This window comes from Phoxinus phoxinus (assembly GCF_949152265.1).
Source record: "Phoxinus phoxinus genome assembly, chromosome: 10".
NCBI classification, from domain to species: domain Eukaryota; kingdom Metazoa; phylum Chordata; class Actinopteri; order Cypriniformes; family Leuciscidae; genus Phoxinus; species Phoxinus phoxinus.
The window spans coordinates 29,487,704-29,503,609 of record NC_136885.1 but is presented as its reverse complement, the minus strand read 5'-3'; the positions used below and the strand labels follow the sequence as shown (position 1 = coordinate 29,503,609).

General features: G+C 38.1%; 1 protein-coding gene across 8 annotated transcripts in view; it reads left to right on the top strand.

Moving 5' to 3' along the window:
- The window catches only part of gramd1a (GRAM domain containing 1A), a 33,664-nt gene that overhangs the window by 4,610 nt on the left and 13,148 nt on the right, over window positions 1-15,906 (top strand). For 3 of the 8 annotated variants that reach the window (XM_079625871.1, XM_079625869.1, XM_079625868.1), the window contains exons 2-8: window positions 11,065-11,263; window positions 11,870-11,890; window positions 11,989-12,073; window positions 12,209-12,312; window positions 13,497-13,592; window positions 13,726-13,806; window positions 14,618-14,736. In XM_079625871.1, the coding sequence (XP_079481997.1) occupies window positions 11,065-11,263; window positions 11,870-11,890; window positions 11,989-12,073; window positions 12,209-12,312; window positions 13,497-13,592; window positions 13,726-13,806; window positions 14,618-14,736 (705 nt within the window). Of the gene's footprint in view, window positions 1-203; window positions 1,244-7,312; window positions 7,609-11,064; window positions 11,264-11,869; window positions 11,891-11,988; window positions 12,074-12,208; window positions 12,313-13,496; window positions 13,593-13,725; window positions 13,807-14,617; window positions 14,737-15,906 lie in introns of those variants that run through there. The other 5 variants (XM_079625867.1, XM_079625866.1, XM_079625873.1 and 2 more) reach the window with 3 other exon arrangements.

Sequence of the window (15,906 nt, the reverse complement as noted above, 5' to 3'; positions counted from 1 at the left end):
AAATGCAATTAAAATCAGCCCTAAGTGTTGAATGATGTTAATACTGTATGTGCATCCCTGATATATTGTGAAATACCACAACATTATACAACTGATCTTTAAAGATGTATGTTTTGTGTCAAATACAAAGTAGCTCACATGAAAAAAAAATCAGTCTGTAGCTTGAAGTAGTTAAAGACAAATATAGTTTTTCCCCTTTTCAGCCACATGATCTTATCACACCTGATGTGCAAATCGCAATGACGAGGCAGATTGCAAAACTGCATTTTTGTGAACTCCGCTTGTGGAAGAAAAAAGGGCAGAGACCTTTTTTGAAAGAATGCTTAAACAGCAGCAGCAGATAAACAGGAATAAGATGGATCTGACATCAAGCAGTCTTCGATGCAAGCTAGTTCAACTTCTCAAATGCTCAGTTTTTTTCCCCCTCAAAAAATGACATGCACAAGAGATGGCTGAACTTTTTTATGCATATTCGTATTCAGCGATGGCTCCACCCCATTTTTTCAGTTCCTGCTGGAGGAATTGATGTCGTATATACGCTGTACATCTGTGATGAAGCTCAACTCCTGACTACTTTCTTCAGAACAGCGAGTTGAAATGGATGCAGACCTTTCCAAATGTCATCAGATTGTATTTCTGTAAAATAATATTTATTTTTGGCTCTAGTGGAATTTCCAGACCAGATGTAGAAGACGAAGAGACTAGAGAGAGGAAATATCTGGTGCTTCTCAACGAATGATTGTGCGTAATGAAACTTGTGCTCAATGAAACTGTCAGCCGTAGACTATCCTGATGCACAAAAGTTCTAGGTAATGTATGAAAGTCTGATGATAATGGCTGTGACACCACCACCTGTAATCACCATGGTTGAGCCCATTCCCATTCCAACCCTGAACATTCTTCCGCCTTCGTCCGATACGGAGTCGTGGTCCTGCTCCCCGAGCCCACGGCCACACCGGTACCACTCACGCAGCCGAAACCGAGAGAAGAGGAGAGCCAAGGAGGTAAAGCAAAGAGACGCATCAGAGAAGCGGAAAGGGGAAACGGATATAAATCAAAGCCCATCACGTGCATCTCCGTTGCCTCCGATGGTTTCTAATGTAGAAGAGGAAGAGCAGGGAAGCCCCTCTGTGCTTCTCCTACCCCCATCTCGCTCATGTTCACGGAGCTCTTCCCTAAGCAGGCGCTCTCGCTGGTCTATCCGTAGCCTTCTCAGCAAGGATTCAGATTGTGACAGCAGCAGGTCAGTGTGTTTCCCCCTCCCACTTGCACAGTCAGCACCATTCCCTTACACTGGCTTAAAAAAAGAAAAAGTGCATCCAATCTGGATGCTCAGAGGGATATTCCTGCAGGTGCAGATGCAATGAGAAGAGGAGTAGAAACTCTTTAAGAAACAGATCTGGATAGGGAGATGTTTTTAGTTTTAAAGGTTGTATCAGCGATTGTGGGTGACGTCACTTCTGTTTGTGTTTGAAGCGAGATCCCAAACAAACCAAGTTAGCTCGTCCCTCCCTCCCGTTTCGTGCATCATGAAAAATAAACGATCATGTACGCGCATTTCTTAGCTAGAGCTACCCAAGTTTAGTCGAGCTTCGCTCATATTATTTCAAGAAGGATATTTTCACACACAGTTCACATCCAAACAAGTCAGCACTAGCTGCTACTCACCTGTCCAGAAGAAACAGTGCAACCTCGGCGTCCGATTTAAAAAAATTATTATTATTATTATTTTTTACTTTAATTTCTTTCCACCATTCAAAAGCCTTCCCGATAACTATACGTGTCTTGGAATAAACACGATGGTATTCCCTCGCCCTAATCCTCCTCCTCCTCCTCCTCTGGGGATTGACTCAGCCATGTTCAATTTCTCTTGTTGATAGACGCTGGCTTCTTCTTCAGCTCCGACTTCGGTGATTGGTTGGAACACTGTTTATTTTGGTTTTGAGTGGTTGGTGAAACCAATTGTTTTTGTGTGCAGATCTCAGAGCCTAGGCTGCCTACAGAGACGCGTTTTTTTGACAGCTTGCTTATGGGGCGGGCAGCTAGCGGATCGTTAGAAAAGATTAGATGAATGTGATAATTTATGTTCGGGCCTAAAATCACTGATACAACCTTTAAGATCCACGATTATTAGCATGATCTTTTCCAGAGTTTTTGTCATCTTTTTGTCAGTGGTGTGTGATTTATTTTATTTCAAAAAAGAAAGAAAAGAGGGTTTGTTTCACTTCTCTTCTGTCAACAGTATACATGGCATGTCATTTACCACAGGAAATATATTTGACTTGTTCCTTAGTTGTATTTATAAAGCAAGCAAGAAACATGGTTACTGTAAGGCACACACCATGCAAGTAATGGGCCATGCACTTTAGACGTTTAAAAAGGTCAAGTATTTTCACTTCCCCCCCAAAATGGTTTTAAGCCAGTAATTTATATCTTTTGCTGTAATGTGTCAATAGGACATATCAGTTTACATTTCCAAGCATTCATTTTGCCATTGTAGTAATCCAGTGAGAGTTTTGTATGCACATGGAGTCTGACAACACCCGGTGTGCTCCACGGAGATCTGATCTCACCATCATCGAGTCCATCTGGGATTACATAAAGAAACAGAAAAAACTGAGACTAAATTCAGAAGAACTGCGGCAACGTCTCCAAGACACTTGAAGAAACCTACCTGCAAAGCTACAGTACTGTGAAATGTTTTAGACACTTAAAAAATACTGTAAAGTGAGGATGATTTCAAAAATAATATATATTTTTATTTATGTATTTACATAATTTTATTTATTAGTTAATTTATATTAACTAATATTTATCAATATTTGGTCTGACCACCCTTTGTATTTAAAACAGCTTTTGTCTTCTGTACACTTTTCAGGTAGTTTTGCGGGTATAGGCTCCTTTAAGCGTCTTGGACTTTTCTCTGGGTTTAGTCTGTCTCCGCTTTTTCTGTTTATGTAATCAAAGACAGACTCAATGATGGTGAGATGTGGAGCACACGGGCTGTTGTCAGACCCTTGTGCATGCAGAAATCTCACTGGATTATTACAATTAATAGAAAAATTTATGTTTGCAAATGTAAACTGATATTTCTTACTGACACACTACAGCAACATATATAAATAACTGGCTTAAAACCATTTTTTGGGTGAAAATGCGTGCCTAAGACTTTTACACAGTAAAATAGAAAACAGTCAATTTATAATTGATAATTTCACAATATTACTGTTTTTACTGGGTATAGATATATACATTTCTATTTATTATAAGATATTTATATATTTAATATTAATTTAATATTAAATATAAATTGAAAAATCAATAATGCCATATACATGTTTTGATCCCAAAACATTCTTTCAATGCAAATGTAATGATTTGTTCCCTAGTAAATTGGCATCTTTCGATCTACTCTAGAATTACAGCCTAGCAACTGTTTCGTTCATGCATATAAACACCATGCTTGCTAGTTATAATTATGGTGAATTTGTCCATTTAAAACAGAGAAATATTTCCAGGGACTAAATTAAACCGAGAGTCCTAAAACACTGTGATTATGTGAGGTTCGAGTCCTTTTCATGAATAACAGGAAGATGATAGAGTGACAGGAAAAAAGAGGAGTGCTCTTGGCAGTGGAGAGATGGAGGTGGGGCTCCATCTGAGCCGTCTGGCTCTTGTACGCATGACATCACTATTACCCAGTAGGAGTGTTCCGCCTTTTCTGGTGATGTCACTGCTGCCCAATCAGAGGCCGCCGTTTTGATGCTGCAGTGAAGACTGTCAGCCAGTGAAAAGACGAGCTTAGAGAGCGAAAGGTGTTTTATGCATGCCACATGAACAGCTGTGCCCTTGTCCTTTTCATCTACCAACCGGTTTCACTGACCTAGTTCTTTTTGTTGTGTTGCTCAGCCATTTCAAAGACTAGCTCTGAATTCGGGCCTATTGTGGTGTTTTAAGAGGTTGTTTAGAAAGCGTTTATTTATTTATTATACCTTACTAGAACTTTAAACCATACAATTAATCAAAACGCAATCCTTGTTAGTCTAAAAACCATACAAAAACTATTTTTTGGATATCAGTTCTAACCCTTGTAATGAGTATTACAGTATGAATCATTTACATGTGATGAAACTAAACAGGGTTTTTGGAAAAGTCATACTTCCTTTATTTGTAGACAGGACTGTGCTAATCTGAAGTTCAAGAGGTAAAGCCTGTTTATTGCTCACTTGCATGAATCGTTTTCGCTGACTGTAAAATTGGCCTTGTTTGTTTAGCAACGTCTGTAAGTTGTTTCTCTGTCCAAAATCAATGCAGATCCCTGACATGCAAGTTTGCACAACATCAGACATGACAGTTCTAGGTTTGCCACCAACATTAGCTCCAATTAATTGTAAATAGCATTGTTTGTTAAAAAAAAACATTTTATTTATTGCCTCCTAATGTGGCAAAAATAATCAGGTGTTATAATTCAACACCCTCTGTGCAATCAATGCTTTTTGATTTCTCCTTCGTTGCCTGAGGTTCACTCTGTTTACATCGGCTGCTTCTTAAGTCTGAAGATTTCATCTGTCTAAGCCTCTTTGAAGCGCTTTGGCCCTTTCTGACCATGATGTGCTTGGGTGACATATGTTCCTATAAACTTGTTGAGATCCTTTTAGGATCACAACACATTTAAAGCTCTGTCTCCAGATACATGTGATTGCAGAAATAGATTGACTTGCTTGGAGCTTCAAACCCTCAATCCAGGTGGTAATTGCACAGGCTGAGCATTGTGTGTGTTTGATCAATGCCACTAAAGCCTCAGAAGTGAAAGAGAGTGACATCGATCACCCATAAGGTCGACAGAACACTTGTACATTTGTTGACTTGCATCTGTACTGTAATCTACTGTATATTACAGGAAAAAAAGTTGTGCATTGTTAAATTTGCACTGTTGAGAGAAAACAAAACGCAAAAAGATAATAAGATATATCGTTCTAAATGTAAAAGAATAGCAGAGTCCACACCACAACTATGACGATAACGGCAATCACTTTCCGAACAATTGTTTGCTGATGAAAGATTAAAACATTGACAGCAAAAAGCTCGAGCATTTAAAGCGTCGGAAGAGGTGTGGACGCTTATATTGTTATCATTATAGTTATCTGTTATAGTTATATCTTTCTTGGCGTGAACATTAAAAGCACATTTTATTATTATATTTAGAATAAATGTATATACTGGTAAAGCGAAATGTTTACAAACATTATAAACATATTAGAGTTCCCTCACTCCACAACAAACAAGTATTAAACTAACTTATTTAAAGCTAAAATGAAACTACAGCGCATGTAGAAAATAAACTCGGGATCATGTATCCCTGGTTAATTAAATCATTTGGGAATATAAATCACAGCACATTTCAGAGTATATTAAAGGTGCCATGTGTAATTGTCTGGCAAAAAAAATCAAGTCATACTCCACATTCCATACCAGATGGGGGCAGTATACCTCACATATCAAAATATGTGATGTAGGATATGGTATTTTATAAATCACACACTATAAATATGATAAAGAAGCAGAAACAGATAGTTGCAGTAAAGTAAGATATTTTAATAAGTTGAAGAAACAATAATGATTTGTGACACACACACACACACACGATTTGCGCATCGCCATCATGTGTGTATTACAGGTAACGTTACATTGCTTCCTGATATCACGTGCGCAAACACAAATAACTATTTATATATATATATATATATACTACAGGGCCGTTGAATGCTTGTATCTGATAACCGTGAAGCTCTTGTAATTATTACTTTACCCAACCTCTCCATGTCGAGTGATGCAGTAAACATCAGACAGCGCACGTGAACCGATCATCTCTACTATAGTAAAAAAAACACGAACACTGTTGAAAGATACAGTAGGCTACAAATGACCTGTTTGCGCCACAAATTGTTCTCCGTCCTTAGCGACCGAGTCATTGAATGTGAAACAGCCGGCTGCTGTCGTCAGCGAGCAGCACTCTTCAGACAACGAGGGCGCGCGCGCCGTGTTGATACCTCCGTTTCAGTTTCTCGAACCCGCGCAGTGCGGCGGTCAGAACACGGAGACCATTCTGCCCCTAGCTATGCGTGCGAAAGCATGGGGAGCGATCCCGGGCGTGTCAGAATGGGTGCTGAACGTTGTAAAACAGGGCTATGCGCTGCAGTTCGCTCGCCGTCCCCCGCGCTTTCGAGCCCGGACCGTGACGAGCGGTCCTTTTCTTATCTGATCTGATTTGTGCTTCAGAGCGCGGTGGTGGTAGGGATCTCTTGCCAAAGGCTTCAGCCATCCTTCCGCTCTCTTCCCTGAATTGAAATGAAGTAGTGGGCTGTACTTTCCACACGATAGACATCAGGTTCAAGTATGCCCACAAGCCGTGCGAGTTATTCGTGTCGTGTATTGCAGGTTGGCTGGTGGTTATGTGCCCCGCATACCGCCTCCCATGGCCGAAACTGGTATTACGACACCTGTCGGGCCGTGGCTAGAAATGCTAATGCTAATTAAGGTTGATATCTCTGCAGCACTATAACTTGACATTTTTTTAATGACATCATTGCCCTTATTTCTTCTCATTCTTTTGATGCGTGTAGCTCATTTTTTGGATATTTTTACCTCAATTTTTACACATGGCACCTTTAAGTGATTTATATTTCGTAAAATATGGTATAATGTTTTTTAGCGTGTCCCCATGGCCGAGGTATCTCCCCCCTCCCCATTTTTAAAGCTATTAATTAAGATCCTTAGAGCAAAATTGTAGCTTTAACATTTATTCATTTAGCAGACACTTTAATCCATAGCAAATAGTAATACAAGTAAAAGTCTGCTTAATGCTATATTTGATTTAGGATCATAAATTGGAGTTTTTGGACATGGAAATCTGTATCTATATGTCTTGGCTTCCCTTAACCCTTCTTACTGAGATTATGGCAGCCTCTCCCTGGAAAACAGATTATGGAGACAGCCAGACCAGACCGCTGAGGATTATTGTGCATTTTATGATCATTATTAGTGCAGTTAGGGTTAACCAACTTCCCAGTTTCTGATAATCAGAATAATTCCTTTAATTTGAATGACTTTGTATCCTCGCCAACTCCAGGTGTCCACCAGCAAAGCATTTCAATCCAGTTTTATTGACTCAAGTGCTTCCACATAAACTCTAAGCATAATCCCCTATGGCTGGCTCTGCTGTGTGGTGGTAAAGAGAGGGCCACTGCCTCAAACCGTGTTGATTCCCTCCTCCACACAGAACAGCCTCTTTTCTCCTCCCCCTCCCCCTCTTACCCAGTGTGTAGGTTGCTTTAGGATAAGCGGAGCGCTCATGGTGGAGACCGCGGTGGTCGTTGCGTTTTCGAGGGGGTCTGGTACCTCGTTTGGGATGGGGGTGTTGAACGATCGCGTTCTTTTGGACTAGAACGGGCAGCGGATGAACAGAGGACGCGGTATCTCCAATGCATTCGGCTTGTTAATCTGAATGTACTGTCTGTTATGTCGGCGCAGTGCCATATTGAGAGGCTACTGTAAAATAAACGTGGGCATCACGCATTGATTTGAGAAAACACCCAATGACATGTTCGAGTAAGTAGCAAATGGGTTAGTTTTTTTGTGCAATGCATGCGAATGTTGTATTTGTACAAAACCGTATGCTAATGTTGTTTGACGATTCACTTTTATCAGTTGTTCTTGCATCAGAGTGCAGTAGTAGGTTAAGGCGTCAACACGCATGCAACTGTGATTGCATCCCCAAACCGCACTGATGACATCGACATTCTTTCTGTTTGATCAGTCCCGGTGCGCCCAAATACACGCTCAGCACTGAGGATTAGATTGGCGCGTGCCGTAGCATGCAAATCGCGTTTTCGTCTTACGTTTACTTTATGTAAATTGCATTGGTTTACGCAGTATCAGTGTCAGTTACTGATGCTCGCAGCGTTCGTATTTTAGCTTCAGCATTACAGCACCTATTCATTCCATAGACAGTATATAAACGATTCATTCTTTTGACGTTTCCTCAAGCGATTCGTGAACAAGTCGTTCAATTGAATCGGTTCTTTTGAACGAATTGTTCGAACTGGCTCATCAACTGGACAGAATCGATTCAAGCGGTTCTTGAATCAACAAATTGATTCATTCAACTGAGAACCTGTTGTTGTTTCGAACATGCCCTACTCGAAATGACAATCGATGATTGAGCAGAAGAAAGCATTGCGTTGAACAAGATTTAACTAATGGACTAAAACAATACTTTAATAGGCATTTATCAGAAATAAGAACACATTTAATGTACTGATAATCAACTTTTTATTACTTGATTGTGACAGTTTTGTCAACACTCATGGTTTGCATTATGCATATCAATGACATTTTTGATTACGCCATGCAGACGGCAATAGACTGATTAAATCGTTTTTTTAACCTTTTTTCTTTCTTTCTCTTAATTTGTTTGTGAAACTTTACATGACGATTTGATGTAATTCGCTGTCATAAATGTTACCGGTTATATAGTTTACAAAAGGGTTTTACTTTTGGGGGTTTATTCTGGCTTTTGTTAGCCTGGTCCTACCAGACTCTCGTACATTTCATTTACAGAGAGTCTGGCTACTCTCCATTGACATAACTTCCTTGAATGTGGGTACTGGGTTGAAGTTTAAAACTATTGGATCTGCCCAGAGCCACTCTGGATCTGCCATAACCAATCGCTAACGTTTGGTCGTGAGTCGTGACTTATGTCAACTCAAACTAACGCACAACCTCAACGTCATCGTTCTCAACCATTCCCTCTGTTCGCTGGTTCGATTGGACCGGTAAAAAATGTATCGGAGAAAACCCAAGAATATACCTCAAGCCCAGACATGGTACTGGAGGAAAATTAAAATTGAGCGGAAGTATGTAGGAGGACGGAGGCAGGCTAGGCTTTTGTTTAGATCTTATGAAATTTGCATTGCATTGCACAGTGTCACTGTGTTTTTGCTGACAAGTTAAACAGGAATTTTTGCTTTTGAAGCCTATAGATCAAATAGTTAAAGGGATAGTTCACCCATAAATGAAAATGATCCTATGATTCACTCAGCCCCAAGGCATCCTAGGTGTATGACCATCTTCTTTCAGACTAACAGAGTAACTTCTGACGTGGGATGTAGGAGTATTGTAAGCTTAGGTGAGAGTAGACGCTTCTCACGGTCCACTCCAAACAAATAGGGCTGGGCAACAAACTGAAACTCCTCTTCTCTTATATCAAAATCCTCCAACATTTCTCTTAAAAAATTCTCGTTTTAGACTTCTAATTCATGACTGGTGTTTTGTTTTACTCTATCCTCTGCACTTCCGTGTTCGTCTATACGTCATGCTTCGGGTCAGAGTTCACTCTACCACCGGAACTAGATTTGTGTACGGCCATTACCAGAAGTCACTGATTATATAATTTTATTTTATTTTTCTTACAAAAACCCATTTATTCACTTCAGAAGCCGTTTATTAACCCCCTGGAGCTGTATTGATTACTTTTATGATGGATGGATGGATGGATGGATGCACTTTTTTGGGCATCAAAATCGTGAGCACCATTCACTCCCATTATAAAGCTTGGAAGAGCCAGGATATTTTTTATTATAACTCAGATGGTCTTCATCTGAGAGATGATATTTATATACATTTAGTGGTTTGAGGGTGAGTAAATCATGAGAGAATTTACATTTTTTGGTGAACTATCCTTTTAACTACCCCCCCCCCCCCCACATTATTAGCAGACAGATGTTAAAGACTGAAAACTGTAGTTGAATTAAACCGCTATCGTTTATTTTGCCTATCAACAGGTATATTGTTATAGCCTACTTTTCTGTGACACAATGTTAAGATTAGTGTTTCATCAATATGGGTTTTTCAATTTGAGATTCTTAAATTATAACTTTTAACCACTGTGCTTTTTTTGTAAGAGTCTGTAGTTACGCCATTGTCTTCTTTGACTCGCCATCATCTCAACTTGCAGCAGACGTGTCTAATCAATGTCAATTACGGCTGTCTGTTATGGATTTCTATGGTGTTTTTGAGGGTTTCAAATCTTTTCTTGCACTGAATATTCAGTTAGAACTAACTGAACCTGCCACTTAAATGCAATATGTACAGGGAAACTTGTGGTCAAGGTTGCCAAAATATAGATTTTTAGATATTTCAAATGTCTTTAAATTCGTCGATTTTCATTAGTGCTATTAAGTAGAATACATATATAACAAGTCTTTAATGTTTTGCATGCTTTTTCTAGTAGCAAGTAGGACTGGGTGATATAAATATTTGCAATATATTCTTAATTATTTTTCTGGTGACATAAAATTAGGCAACATTAAAAAAAAATATATATACACACACACACACACACACACATACTTTAAATACATAAAACTATTTTTTTGTTTTTTTTGCTGCATCACCCAACCCTAGTAAGAACAAATGATATTAAGGATTGATTTTGCATGGCTTAAAGCCACTATGAGCACTCCTTTGACAAAACAGGTCTCATATGTCTGCCATTTAAATGTCTCATCAGACTGATCAAATGCTGGTGAACAGATAAGGCTTTGTATTTGTGTACAGAAGCCTCTATCTGTGTTGGTACCTTTATTTTACTGGAACAGGAATGGAATGCTACTATGGAAACGATTGTTATTATTATAAATAGCCTACACTCTTCATTCCTGGGCTTCGACCTGAACTTGTAATATAGCCTAGGACCATCCTGGACACTCCTTCAGTTTGTTCAGAGTGTGATGGCTAAAATTCTTCTGAATGACAGCTTGATTGTATTTTGAAACATATTAGAGACTTTAAAGTCGTACCTTAACTTACAACGTATGTTGTAGACCAGAATTAGTTAGTTGTAATCAATACGTGCTGTTTTGGTAAATAGTGGATAAACTTTGTCTTATTTGTTGTGTCCTTGTGCACGACCCGGATGCCCTTAAGTGCGGTTGAAGCCGAGTGCTGAAATGCCAGATGACTGTCTGTATCTCCTTTCTGACCTTACTCTTCCTCCGCCTCCAGTACAGCCAGTAACTCTCCGCGCAGCACTCCCGGCAGCTCGCCCTCCTTGCGCCGTCGTGTTCTGGGAGGCAGAGCCAGCGAAGGGGAGACAGGTGTGGACAGAAGTGTTGGGGGTTCAGACAGTCCCCTGCCTCCTACTCCCTCCTCATCAACCTCTTCATACCCGCTCACGGCCCGCCACTTCACTCGCAATGCCAAGGTAAGCCACATTCTCGGCCGGTGAGATTGTTGGTCATGTCTGATATGACTAGCGCTCGCTCTTCCACCCTCATGCTGAGCGCAGTATCATGTCCTGTTTGGAGTGAATAAGGCAGGAAGAATGGTATGGTAGTGTTGCAAACAGTTATTTAGAAATTGTTCTTAACAGATTATAGTTAACGTGCACCTAAAGCAACATTCAAAACTAATTTTGCTTCTGTAATATGGCTTATTTCTGAGCAAAGCATTAGACGGGACTTGTTATGATCCACTACCAGTCAAAAGTTTGCAAAAATATATATATTTTAATTTATATTTATTTTTGAATGTTTTTGAAAGAAGTCTCTTACCAAGGCTGCATTTATTTAATCAAAATGCAGTAAAAACTAATACTGTGAAATATTATTAATACTATTTAAAATGACTGTTTCAGAATTAATTCTGATATGTGGATTTAGTGCTCAAGAAATATTTCCAATTATTGCCAAATTGGCACAATAAGACCAACACATTTTTAATTAAGAAAGTAAATAGTGTCCATTTTGATTGTTTTGTTGAGAAAGACTGTAAATTAAGACCCTCGTTCATCTTTTCCTCTCTGTTTCAGAAAATGCAGAGCTGGTATAATGTAAGTATACTGGGGTCTTCAGAAGTTCATGCCTCAGTGTTTTGTGCTTTAGCTGACCTGGCTGGTTCCCTCCACTCACATCTCACTCTGATATATAGGTGCTCAGCCCCACGTACAAACAGAGGAATGAAGACTTTCGTAAACTCTTTAAAAAGCTGCCTGATACAGAGCGTCTCATAGTGGGTGAGTTTTACTATTTCATGAGTAAAGCAAGCAGAATGTAATGAGTGATATTATTTTAAGTCTAGCACAGTCCTTGGAGTGATTATGTGATGATCACATGGCCTTTGGTTGTGTTTATTTTATTTTTATGTCTAGACTACTCATGCGCACTGCAGAAGGACATACTGCTCCAGGGCCGTCTTTACCTGTCTGAGAACTGGCTCTGCTTCTATAGTAATATCTTCCGATGGGAGACCACGGTAATCCTCACATTACTGAAAACATTAACTAGTGCTCCAACAAAGACTCAATAATGAAAATAATCGACAATGAATTTCCTAGTGGATAAACTTCAAGTATTTCATAGAGAATGCACATGAATGTCCGTCCAATGGGGTGCAAAAAAAGAAAAGAAAGATGCATATTTGTTTGGATCAAAACAATATTGGTTGTTTAACATAAAGTTGAATGAAATCCTAAATGCAATGCAATTGCCAATTAGTAATATTTTATATGAACAGTATTGTTCTCTCAGTACTCTCTTACATTAAAATGAATTTTTAAGTAATCATGTCTTGGGCCCGTTCTTCGTACATGGATTACCAAGTTATGTGGATTTTAACTGTTGATGATTTGACATGAACCGCACATTAATTTTAATTGTGACAGCTGTTGTGCGGGAGGCTTGATGCTGTGCAGGAGATGCAGATAAGCTTTTTTTTTTTAATTACGCAAAGTAAACAATTATTTTAGATTAGAAATATGTTCTGGACCTTTAAGAAACTTTATGCCTTTAAGAGACTATGCTTTATAACAAATCCGCTTTAATTACAAAATGCTACGCTTGACACTGAAAAAGTGTAAAGACTGTACAAATACTAGAAACCGTGAAAAATTTAAATAATTGGGAATCGTGTAACAAACATTTACACATTTCATTTATTTATTAGAACTTTTTTGTAATTTTGTCTGTTTCCTCCTAATTATATGATGTCATTCCGTTGCTGTCTTGTTGCCAGCCAATCGCTGCATATCTGCCCTTTTCAATGAATGCAAGAACGCACAATAATCTTAGACAACTTATTTCAGATATTTTTTATCAAATCAGCAAATTAGTTTGAAGAACCAAATCACAATTATAAGATCTGTCAAATCTCAGAAGTATTAAGCGAGGTACGAAGAATGGACCCCAGGTAAAAGTCAATGTAAATTATGATTAAAATGCCTATCTTATAATTTTTTTGCACACAATTTATTGTACACATTAAACACTACTGTTTAAAAGTTTGGGGTCTGTAAGATTTGTGAATGATCAATATATTAATCGATTTTAAAAATAATTATTTGTTGAAAAAAACATTTGTGCGACCTCTGCTTTGGACAGTTAGGTGGCAAACCGTATTTGTAAATCCTTAATATTCTTTCTCCCTCTTTGTATTACAAGATAACCATACTGCTGAAAGATGTGACCAGTCTGACCAAGGAGAAGACAGCTAAGCTCATCCCCAACGCCGTCCAGATTAGCACTGAACACGAGAAGGTACCGTGCTGCAGACATCGGATATGCATGCTAAAATTACCATTAAAGGATTTCTTTTGTTCGCTCCATTTTGAAACTCCCGAGCCAATAAATAATCTGCCTTTGATTAAAATTCCGATCTTACATTTGTCAGCACTTCTTCACATCATTTGGGGCAAGGGATCGCAGCTACATGATGATCTTCAGACTATGGCAGAATGCACTGATGGATAAGGTAAGAATCGCACTAATGCACATTTTATATGTGGATAAGACATGCCATAATACATAAATCTCCTGTCAGAATGTGCGCTGTGTATTTGTCAGTGTAGACAATTTCATATGGCAGGCGACCAACATTGCTTGGCCATAAGCCATAATAATTAGCATTTGGCAAGATGCAGGTGGTGACTGTACAGATGCATTGCAAGCTTGTCTGTTAGAATTGAACTATAATAAAAAGCTACTGCAGCTTATATTGTTTTAACTAACAGTTCAACAACTGCTACATTTGCTGAAATGCTTTTCTCTGCTGTAAATTTGTGTTAAAAATATAGTAAAAAAAAATCTGCCAAATTTAAAAATAACTTAAAAGTGTTTAACAGTACTTTATTATTTTTTAGATCATATGCATTGTTCAAAACTAGTAGGCATTACAAAATTGCATTTTTTTTTTACCTGAGTAAATCAGTTTCAGAATGCATTGCAACCAATGGAGTCAATGGAAATGTTGACTATAATTTAAATATACATTTTTAAATAAATAAAGTAGTTAAATAATATCTGTTATTAAAATATAATCAAGATGAAAATAGTTAATGAAATATACTACTTCACACAGTTTTTGTAATACATTCTTTGTCCTTATTACACTGTTTGCTAAAAGCATTAGCAGTCTGATTCATGTCATTAAATGGCACTTTAAAGTCTTAAATCTGTCACCACCTCTGCTGCCTCACAGAAATGCTATTGAAGCAATTTTTAGCCTGGAAGACTCCATACCAAGCTTCTACTTGAAGTACTGATATTATATTTCTCATCCACAGACTCTGTCTCCTAAGGAGTTATGGCACATCGTTCACCAATGTTACGGCACTGAGCTGGGGCTCACTAGTGAAGATGATGATTATGTCTCCCCTACTGCTGAACATATGAACGGCCTGCTGTGAGTCCACACTGAGAAGAATCTGTTTATGAAATTTACCTGATAAACACAAGGACAGACAGAAGGTCACTGTGTCTGTATCTTTATTTTATTTTTAGGTTTTGGTTAAAAAAAGGCCACAAATATTATATACCGGTACATGTATATTTTATTTATAATTTTTTTCACTTATCTAGATAGATAGTATAGTAGACTATCTATCTTCACCACATACATACATACATACACTCCATATTTTTATTTAGTTATTTATTTTTTTGTTAAAAAAGACCATATTATATACATTACTTGAATTTTATATATATATATGTATATATACAGTTGTGGTCAGAATTAACGGCACCTCTGGTAAATATGATCAAAGATGGCTGTAAAAATAAATCTGCATTGTTTCTTTTGATCTTTCATTCAAAGAATTCACAAAACTCTAACCTTTCATTGAAGTAAAAGAATTGAAAGTGGGGGGGAAATCACTTTATGAAATAAATGTTTTTCTCCAAATCACGTTGGCCACAATTATTGGCACTCCTAGAATTTTTTATGAGTAAAATATCTCTGAAATATATCTTCATGAATATTTACATTTTTTTATCACACCAGGGTGACTAAACATGAAATTGTCTAGCTACTGTATGACTTGTTTCATAGGAGCTTCTTGTTTCACTTGAGTATAAATATGAGGAAACTCAAAGGCCACTTTCCTGTATCCATCACAATGAGTAAAACCAAAGAATATAGTTCTGATGTGCAGCAAAAGATTGTTGAGCATCACAAAATAGAAAGTGGTTGTAAGAAAATAGCGAAAGCATTGAAGATCCCCATTTCCCAGACCACCATCAGGGCAATAATTAAGAAGTTATAATCAAGTAAAGATGTTATGAATCTGCCTGGAAGAGGACGTGTGTCTATATTGTCTTAATGCATGGTGAGGAAAAGAGTTTGAGTGACCAGAGTCTCCAAGGATCCCAGATGGAGAATTGCAGAGATTAGTTGAGCGTTGGGGTCAAAAATCCAAAAAAAAAAAAAAAAAAAAAAAAAATCAAACAACCCCTACATCACCAGATGTTGTTTGGGAGGGTTTCAAGAAAAATCCTCCTCGCTCATCCAAAAACAAACTCCAGCAAATTCAGTTGTCAGACACGACTGGAACTTAAAATGGGATGAGGTTTT